Source organism: Jaculus jaculus, chromosome 8 (genome assembly GCF_020740685.1).
Source record: "Jaculus jaculus isolate mJacJac1 chromosome 8, mJacJac1.mat.Y.cur, whole genome shotgun sequence".
Lineage (NCBI taxonomy): Eukaryota > Metazoa > Chordata > Mammalia > Rodentia > Dipodidae > Jaculus > Jaculus jaculus.
The window spans coordinates 71,735,975-71,745,984 of record NC_059109.1 but is presented as its reverse complement, the minus strand read 5'-3'; the positions used below and the strand labels follow the sequence as shown (position 1 = coordinate 71,745,984).

The 10,010-nt window shown below is 45.2% G+C and overlaps 1 protein-coding gene across 3 annotated transcripts; it reads right to left on the bottom strand.

Annotated features, from left to right (window-relative positions):
* Positions 1 to 1,892: 1,892 nt before the first annotated feature.
* Mettl17 (methyltransferase like 17) lies at positions 1,893 to 10,010 on the bottom strand. 3 transcript variants are annotated; one of them, XM_045156558.1, is made up of 14 exons: positions 9,903 to 10,010; positions 9,605 to 9,758; positions 9,384 to 9,518; positions 7,779 to 7,860; positions 7,483 to 7,564; positions 7,183 to 7,256; positions 6,476 to 6,570; positions 4,887 to 4,957; positions 3,967 to 4,074; positions 3,514 to 3,582; positions 2,893 to 2,943; positions 2,639 to 2,731; positions 2,234 to 2,418; positions 1,893 to 2,155 (listed from the first exon to the last, which is right to left on the bottom strand). In XM_045156558.1, exons 1-14 carry the CDS (start codon positions 9,981 to 9,983, stop codon positions 2,053 to 2,055), a joined length of 1,383 nt encoding a protein of 460 aa, XP_045012493.1. In that variant the 5' UTR covers positions 9,984 to 10,010; the 3' UTR covers positions 1,893 to 2,052. The 3 variants fall into 3 exon arrangements, with proteins under 3 accessions (XP_045012493.1, XP_004672409.3, XP_045012494.1); XM_004672352.3 differs by having other exon boundaries at positions 9,605 to 9,761; positions 9,903 to 9,994; XM_045156559.1 differs by having other exon boundaries at positions 4,006 to 4,074; positions 9,605 to 9,761; positions 9,903 to 9,994.

Here is a 10,010-nt window from a genome sequence, read left to right as displayed (position 1 = left end):
CCAGGGCTACCTCAGTTTGTACAGTATTGCATAGCTGAGGAGGGCTCAGCCCCAGCTATCTGCCCTCCCACTATGTGAGGCCCCTCCCCTGGCTCACGCCTTCTTGAGCTTCCAAACCAGAAACTCCAGACTCTTTGCCAGGCACAGCTTAGTACAATCTTCTTTTCAATGCTATGACTAATCCAAGAACTCTGGACAATCTTAGTGCATGCCTGGGTTTGATCTAACTCTTAAGTGGGACAATACATGGTAGCTACGTCCCAGCTGATTTGTGTTAGGGACAACTTGGTCCTGCCTTACTCAGGACATTTGATCTAAGTCTTCCATACCCTTTCTATCCCATCCCCAGTCGCTATGCCGACACCTGAGCCCAACCCTTTCAGAGGGGATTTGGGGCCAACCTAGGGGCAAAGAGGTGTGGCTTAGCAGTGGGGCTGCTGCTACTCTGTGGAAACTAGCAGGTGAGGGGACTACTCTCCCCGTAACTCTAGAAAAATAGCTTCAGGCATGGAAATGTCTGAAGGGGAGCGGAGACTTCTAGTATTACATTGATGCCCTAACAGCTTCTGACTGAGCCTGTTTTTGTAACCAAGCCCCCACAATGTTCTCTTCTAAGGCCTCCAACAGTTCTCCCTCCCTAAAGTAGAACATAATAAAAATCACCATAAAACAACAGCAAACTTAACACCCAGGCTGCACATTCTCCTGGTCAAGGTGACCTGTATCCCTGTTGCCATTCCTGTCATTATCGACTGTTAACCTTGCTATTTTTGTCACATAGGATGACTTACAAATCTGACCTGGGCCTGGGAAGGTGGCTCAGCAGTTAAGGAGTGACTGCTCAGTGGTTTACCAGATGTCTATTAGTACCAAATCTGGAAACCTTGAATTTATCAAAATTTAGGAGACTGCCAACTTTTCCTATCTTGGTCCTTTTCCCTTATATAACTCAACCATGCTTGGTGTGGTGAGACAAATTTGAGGTGGGAACTTTTTTTTTTCATCTTTTCCCTACCCTCAACCCTGACTTTTTTTCCTTCTGGTTTTTCGAGGTAGGGTCTTGCTCTAGCCCAGGCTGATCTGGAACTCACTATGTAGTCTCAGGGTGACCTTACACTCACGGTGATCCTCCTGCCTCTGCTTCTGGAGTGGAGTGCTGGGATTAAAGGCATGCACCACCACTCCTGGCTAACACTGACCTTGACCAAACTCTACTCCATGCACTACAGTTCAGCAATTAACTGGATGTTGTACATCACTCACATACATAACAGATTTTGGGGTTTAGTAGCATTTCCTTATGTAAACTGTGGGATAAAAGAAAGTTACTTGTGTCAGGAAACAGGAAAATAGAAATAAACTAAATAAACAGAAGCATTCTAATTGGGTATGTAGGGAAAGATATGGGGCCACTTCAAGGGAAATATATGGGGCAGGCTCCAGGAAGCCACTTTAGGACTAGCTGCTGGCTCCCCTTTTCAGCTGGCCCACATTAGCTCCTTGGGGCCTGTTGAACCAGTTCTTGGAGGGCCAGAGGGCAGCTTTCCCCACTATCCCGATTATCTTCCCAGTAATCTCTGGTCTCTGGTAGAAGCAGTACTTGTGCACGTGTGCACCAGGCTCTCTTGCAAAGGAATGCAAGATGCTTGCCACTTTTTGTCTGATTTTATGTGGGCGCTAGGGAATCAAACCCTCGCCAGTAGGCTTTGCAAGCAAGTGCCCTTAACCACTGACCTATCTTTTCAGCCCCTAGAAGCAGTGTTCTTACAGAAGATAGGGACCCTGAGCTTTGTGTGGGAAACTTGACATTGAAAAACCTCAAGACTCTCTTCATCACAAGATAGGCCAGGTCAACTGACCCTTATATTTTTTTTAAAGAATCATAAAATCCATTTCCATTCTTTAAAAATTTTATTTAAAAAACCTGCATTTAGTAGTATTTTAAAAAACAAACACCACCAACAAAACAAAACCCCACAAACATCTTCCTAGAGACCAGGTAGCTTCAGCCTTGGCAGGGCAATGGACAGAAATCCTTGTTACTCATACATGTCAGCATTCAGGAGGGTCTTCTCTGGGGACGGGAAACTCAGACGGTGTGATCACAGGCAAACGATCTCCCCAGGAGCTGACGCGGGCACATCGATACAAATCTCTAGTGAATTGGAAAGGGAAGTCAATGTGGGCTACAGTTTCTTGCCACAGTCCACTGACTTTGGTCACATCTCCTCACCTGCCATGGCGGCGGGCTGTGAAGACAGCATGATGCATACGCCCATTTGAACAGCACAGGTGACAATGCACATGGCGAGGCCGTTTAAGGACAGGCTGAGTGATACGGGGCCAGCGATTTGCCTCCTCTGGAGAGCCTCTGGCCAGGATCACCATAGAGAATAATTCCTCCTTTGGCTTCTTATTCTAAAACAAGAATAAGTAATATATAAAAGAATATAGGGACTGTTGAGAGGAAAAAGACATGGCAAATCTCCATCAGCTGTAAACCATGCACATGCATGTGCTAATTTCTCCAGGCTACTCTAGGAATTCTCCAGCTATTCCCATTTCGTAGTCCCCTCACCCCCCAGCTGCTTTTTTTTTTTTTTTTTTAAACCTCTTGCATCATTAACAGAATACATACCCAGCTGAAGGGAATAGGATGGTAAGCCTGGGAGAAGCTACAGGCCAGAGGCTTAGAAGCTGTCAACTGAGGACAAGGAAGTTCATGGGGACACTGTAACACATAAAGACAAAATCAAAGTAGAGTCAAGCAGGGCCAGGAAAAAAGGAGCACTGGAGCAAGGTGAAGGAAATCCATGAGGTTTAGCTACATCCTCTTTTGTTGGCTATACCTGGGTTCAGCTGTGTCCTGGCACAGGAGAAAGTGATACTCACGGGGGCAAAGACAAAGCTAGGTTGGGGCTTTGAAGGTGATTTCTCTGTTCCCTAAAAACCAAAGAAATTAAAGTTAGGTCTTCAGGATCTATTTTCATAATTCAATTTCTGTACTTGATAAACTTTGGAGGACTCTTAAAAATTCTAATAACAATGAACATGGCTTTAAAAACAATCCCATTCCAGGACAATTAAATTTATGACTACATGTTGGTTCTTGGTTCAAGGTTTTTGGCTCAGCAATGCCTTCAATTAGGGGACAAAAAAACTTCCTTTAAAGGGCCAAACGGTAGGCAAGCTGGGTGGAACATGCCTTTAATCCCAGCACTTGGGAAGCTGAGATAGGAGGATCATGGTGAGTTTGAAGCCATCCTGAAGTCAGAGCACGACCCTGCCTTGAGGGTGGAGGTGGAGTGAGGGGAGAGTAGGCAGCACATGCATGACGATGGCTCGTACAAAGACATGAGGGGGCTGGATGTAATCCACAGGCCCTCATTTGCCAACTCCTCCTCTCTTTACCTTGTGTACCTTGCTTCCCAGAGTCCCTATTACAGTCCCTTCTCCAGTTTCCAAGGAGTACCTGGTGACAGAGGTGGGGGTCTGAAGGACAAGGAATGTTACCTGAAGGATCAGGTCCCTGGCATCCATGAGAAGTCGGTGCCCAGCTTTTGTTCCATTTTCCACCAATACCTGTTCACACATGAGGAAAATAAGCCCTGCATTACATGAAAGCATAAATGTCAGCAGCTCTCTTAAGAACACTTACAAAAAGAAATGGGCATTATGTGTAAGAGGGGGTGAAGACCCTAAAGCACAGCCTATAAAGGAGAAAAACATTCAAGAATGAAGACAGTGAGAGAAGGAAAGGCATGAAAACTAGGAAGCTGTTTTAAAACTTAGGGGGAGGGCTGAGAGATGGCATAGCAGTTAAGGCGCTTGCACATGTGTTTGTTTGCAGTGGCTAGAGGCCCTGTCCCACCGATTCTTATCTGCCTCTCTTAAATAACTAAATAAAAATTAAAAATATTAAAACAAACAAATAAGAAACTCACAGGGAAACAGGCATCAGCTCACCAGAAAATGGTTTGTCTTACGCCACAAGGTCTTAAGTACCTCAGTGCAGTCAGCCTTGCTGGGTAGTTCACTTAGGGCAAAGGCTGATACCACCACATCAAACTGGACCTGAGGACAAAGACAAAGAATATGACACACCGGGTTATCTCCTTATCCTAAACCACAACCACCTCCTAGCCTTACAGCCCCCAACCTCCATCTTACTACAAAGCCCGTATCAGCCTCAAATTTTCAGTGATTCTTCTGCCTCAGCCTCTAAAGTGCTGGACAGGCATTCACCACAATGCTTGCTGTAGAATTTCTTCTGTGTCCTTATATCCTTTTTTCAAGGCAGGGTCTCACTCTAGTCTAGGCTGACCCAGAAACCTACTCTGTAAATACCAGGCTAGTGTCTCCAGTGCCTTTTATCTTTTTTTTTTTCCCCCCCGTATTTGGGGGGGGGGGCAGGGCCTCTAGCTACTATAAACAAACTCCAGATGTCTGTGCTTCCTTATGCATCTGGATTTACATGGGTACTGGGGAATCGAACCTCGGCCCTTTAGCTTTGTAGGCAAGTGCCTTAAACTGCTAAGCCATGTCTCCAGCCCACCTTTATCTTAAAAAATTTATTTTTGTTTATTTTTATTTATTTACTTGAGAGCAACAGTCAGAGAGAAAGAGGCAAATATAGTGAGAATGGGTGCGCCAGGGCCTCCGGCCACTGCAAATGAACTTCAGATGCATGTATCCCCATGTGCATCTGGCTTACGTACGTCCTGGGAAATCAAGCCTTGAACCGAAGTCTTTAGGCCTCACAGGCAAGTGCTTAACTGCTAAGCCATCTCTCCAGCCCCCACCTTTATCTTTTAACACTCAATGATGGAGGCCAGTTTGCTACTTGCTGCATTCCACACTTACAGTATCTTCAACACTGTACTTGCCTTGGGTGATACAGGTAGAAACTGTCTGAAAAAAACACCTGGAACAGAAGGCTCATTTGCTTCTGAACCACCTGTGAAACAAGAGATGTGGCAACTATTAGTGTGTAAAAAAGTTTATACCATATGTAGAAACCAGACAGCTATACAATGAAGAAACATAGCCCAAAGGTAAGTAAAAACACCAGTTGAGAGTAACATGTAGTATAATATTTAAAAAGACAGGGAGAAGTAGGCATGGTACCTCATGCCTGTAATCTCAGCATCTGGGACACTAAAGTAGGAGGATCACCATGAGTCTGAGGTCAGCCTGGGCTAGAGTGAGATGCTGCCTCAAAACAACAACAAAAGCAGGGAGACATTTAGAAGGTGGCTAAGTGATTAACTTCTTTTTTTTGGTTTTTCGAGGTAGGGTCTCACTCTGGTCCAGGCTGACCTGGAATTAACTGCAGTCTCAGGGTGGCTTTGAACTCATGGTGATCCTCCTACTTTTCTGCCTCCTGAGTGCTGGGATTAAAGGCGTGCGCCACCACACCCAGCTTTCCTTTTTTGTTTTTTTTGAGGTAGGGTTTTACTCTATCTCAGGCTGAACTGGAATCCACTATGTAGCCTCAGGGTGGCCTTGAGGTAGCTCAAAGCAATCCTTCTACCTCTGCCTCCCAAGTACTGGGATTAAAGGCATTCACCACCATGCCCAGTGTAGTGATTAACATTCTTGCTATGCAAGCATGAGGAGCTGAGTCCAGACACCTGAACACTAGTGTAAAATGCTGGGAGTGGTGGCAGACATGAGTAATCTCAGACAGGCAAGGCAAAGACGAAATTCCTGGGGCTTGCTGGCTAGCTTGTCTATGAATCAGTGAGTTGTAAATTCAGCTAGAGACAATGTCTCAAAGAATAAGGTTGAGAACAACTGAGGAAGACACTCAACATTGACCTCTGGCAGGGAGAGTATCAGTTCTCCAACCTGTCAGCTTTATCCAACATATCCATGGTTCAAAAAGGCCTCTAACTCCCTGTTTTACCACAATACCAGAAAAGGACCAGTTTCATCTCATTTTTTATCCCTCTCCTCTACTTCCCAATTAAAACAAAAACAAAAAACTTCCTAGTACTTCCTTGCTTTCTTAGCTTCAACTTTTTGTTGTTATTTTTCTTTATTTATTTGAGAGAGAGGGAGAGAATGAGAATGAGAATAAGGGCACCAGGGCTTCCAGCCACTGCAAACAAACTCCAGCTGCATGGGCCACCTTGTGCACCTGGTTTACATGGGTCCTGGGGAATCGGGCCTCGAACCAGGGTCCTTAGGCTTCACAGGCAAGCACTTAACCACTAAGCCATCTGGCTAAGGTTGAACTTTTAATTAATTAATTATCTGTGAGACAGGCAGATAGAGAGAGAATGGGCATGCTAGGGGCCCCAGCCACAAACTCACTCCAGACGCATGCATCACCTCGTGCATCTGGCTTACATGGGTTCTGGGGAATCAAACCTGGGTCCTTAGGTTTCACAGGCAAGTGTCTTAAGGCAAGGGCCATCTCTCCAGCCCTTCCTCAACGTTTGAAAAGCCCTATCTTATATCTTGTTCTCACCTCTTAGTAACTTTTCTGCCAAACGCAACATGGCAGCAGAGTTGTCCACACACACATATTCACGAAGGCTGTGGCCCCAAGTATTGTGAGCAGCCCTGAGGTGGCAAAATGAAGACTATTAATTTCATGACAGTCATTTCTACAAGAAACCCATCTACTTCCAATCTCACCCCTGAGGAATCAGATGCTATGTTGACACAGAAACAATAACAGCATTATTATATTTTTATTGCATTGCATAACTCCTGAAAAAAGGCAAGACTCCAAAAACTGATTTGGAGCCAGGTATAGTGACACATGTCTTTAATCCCAGCACTTGGGAGGCTGAGGGAGGATTGCTGTAAACTTTAGGCTACCCTGAGACCACCTAGTGAATTCCAGTTAAGTCTGGATAGAGTGAGACCCTACCTTGAAAAACAAACAAAAAACAGATTTAGGGCTGGGTGTGGTGGCACATACCTTTAATCCCAGCAGAGGTGGGAGGATTGCCATGAGTTTGAGGCCACCCTGAGACTATACAGTGAATTCCAGGTCAGCCTGGGCTAGAGTGAGATCCTACCTTGAAAAAAACCAAAACAAAACAAAAACACCACCACCACCAGATTTTGGGGCTGCGAAGATGGCTGAGTGATTAGGGCACTTGCCTGCAGAGCCCAAGGACCCAGGTTCAATTCCCCAGACACAGACAGTGCTGAAGAGTCACTTACCATGTAACAGTTCCAGTACCAGAGCCAAAGTCCATCAAAGTCTGTGGCTGGAACTCTGGAATTCGAGCCCGGATCTGAAGAAATATGTAACATCCCAAAGAAGATAACTAGCCTTATTAGAGCTTAAGAAAATGCCAGGGAATTTCTTTGAATTCTAGGTCTGCATGGGCTAAAGCAAGACCCTACCTTGAAAATAAAAAAGTATACACAACATTCCAGAATCCCCAGTACAAAAGGTTGATTTACAGATAAAGGAGCCAATAATAAAAGGGTTCAGCTTGGAAGCTGAGGGGCTTTCACCTCATGGAATGCTCTGGAGACTGCTGCAAAGCCACCATCCAGTCTTGCTGCCATATATACCAGGCTCAGTTCCTCATTGTAGCTGCCAGGAAAATCAGAGAGTCATACCCACCACCGGGAAATAACCTGAATCCCATAAATAACTTCTAAGCTTTTAGGAAATGAAATCTTTGGAGATGAGCTTAACTCTTTAACTCTCTAACATAGGAGGGGTCAGGTAGCTTCACAAAGAACAAGTTGATTATGTAAGTGTTCTCTCAACTCTGCAAATTCAATGTTTATTTCACGCTCCTTACTTCAGTTTTTGCCAGTGGTATGTAGTTTTGCGCAGGGTCTGTAATACTGCTCGGTGAAGTTTCTCCTCTGTCAGGGGTGAGTCTGGGGTGAGAACAAGGGCTGGAAGTGAGGACCTAAAGAGATAGGGATCAAGCCCAATATAATATACTACTTCATTTCCACTCAAGAAAACCCTAAATCTCAAAAGAAGCCAACCTAGAGGAAAACATTTAGAAAATAGCAATCCCCACCATTCTTGCTAGAGCATTGGATAGTATCTTGACAGCAGTTTTTCATGGAAGCTGAGTATACAAGTTTTGTTTTATATAAAAGAGAAGTGTGGTAAGAATTTAAAACTATAGGGTTGGAGAGATACCTTAGCCATTAAGGCGTGTGCCTGTTAAGCTTAAGGACCCAGGTTAGATTCACCAGTACCCATGTAAGCCAGATGCACAAGATGTATGCATCTGGAGTTCATTTGCACTTGAAGCCCTGGAGATCCTTTTCTCACTGTTCATGCAGGAAGGGAAGGGGCTTGACAGTCTTAACTCTTTTGGATGTTTAGCTCTGCACTCTAGCAAAAATATACTGACACCGACCCTCAATCACGTACTACAGGAAGTACAGGAAATACAAAACAAATAAACAGCATGTCTGCAATATGCAGTTCACAATCACAAAAATAACTTGAATCATACTCATTTTTCTATTCCTGAAGATGGTCTCAAGGACTGGGCAGCCAGCCACTCATGGACTTTATTTCACCAGAATAAACACAAATCAAATCTTGTGGATTTGCAGCAAGGGGGGAAAAAAATCAACAGAACAGGGCTGGAGAGACGGCTCAGTGTTTTAAAGGTGCTTGCTTGTAAAACTTGAGAACCTGAGCTCAATTCCATAGTACCCATGTCAAGCTGGCTGCAAAAAGTGGTGTAAGCACCTGGAGTTTGCAGTGGTAGGAAGCCCTGGTGCACCCATTTACGATTTTTCCCTCTGAAACAAGTATATTTTTAAAAATACTTTATTTTTATTTACTTATTTGAGAAAGAGTGCGAGACAGACTGAGACACACGGAGATAACAGAATGGATGCGCCAGAGCTTACAGCTGCTGCAAACAAACTTCCGACACATGCACCACCTTATGCATCTGGCTGAAGCAGGCCCTGACATATCAAGCCCGAGTCTTTTGGCTTTGCAGGCAAGTGCCTTAACCACTAAGCCATCTCTCCAGCCCATCTGCTTTATTTAAAAAAAAAAAAAAATTGCAAGCAGAGAGTGAGACAGAGCCAGACAGACACAGATAGAATGAGTGTGCTAGGACCCCTAGCCACTGCATGCGGCTTTACGTGGGTACTTGGGGAATCCAACCCAGGTCCTTAAGCTTTGCGGGTAAGCACCTTAACGGTGGAGCCATCTCTCCAGCTTGCCAAAGATCTTTTTGACCTTTACCCAATCCTCAAGGGTAATCACTGGATAAAGCTAACTTCTAAAATCGTCAGTGTAATAACTGCTGTTGCTAGAACATCAAGAAACGGTAACACCTGTTTGAGAGTGAAATCATTCTTTATTCATTTCTCAGTGATATTTCAGTCTGGCTTACTCTTTAATTACCATGAAATCCTACCTGTATTTTCCAGGAATTTTTTCTCAAGATACAGTGCTCGTGTTTGCAACTCTTTTGCTTCTACTGGTAAATGTCGACTCCAGAGATAATTAGTTAGGGCTTTCACCTGCTTCTCGATGTTGGGCATTGTAGTCTCTGTGGGCCCAGATAGAAAGGGTAAGTAAACACGCGTGGAGGCCTTTGGTTTTTTTGGGTGGCTTCCTTTCCCAGCAGTTACTCACCAAGCAGCAGTAATTGCGCGGCGTTAGCCAGGGCTGGCGGCAGCCGCACGTGCGGGAGATGCATGATGCCAGGGTGCTTACGATGGGGCTCCCTTCCCAGAAAATTGGACTGATTATCTATCTGCGTCACGCCTGGCACAAGAGCGGCAAGTGTCTGCTGGTCAGAAAAGAAAGGATGGCAGTAAGGCAGAAAAGGTTACAGGTGCTGAGCAGAGGCACTGCCGAGAGCATGCCTCTGGCGGGCAGAGCTCCTCCTGGAACCCCTGGGTTTCCGCTGGCAGAGGAAGGTCACACTTACTCGGGACTGGGGTACTACCCGAAGGCCGCGACTCCACCTGCCCGCAGTTTGCAAGATCCGTAGCTCTCGGACAGGCATCATGACTACGGGTCCACGCCGGAAACAGAA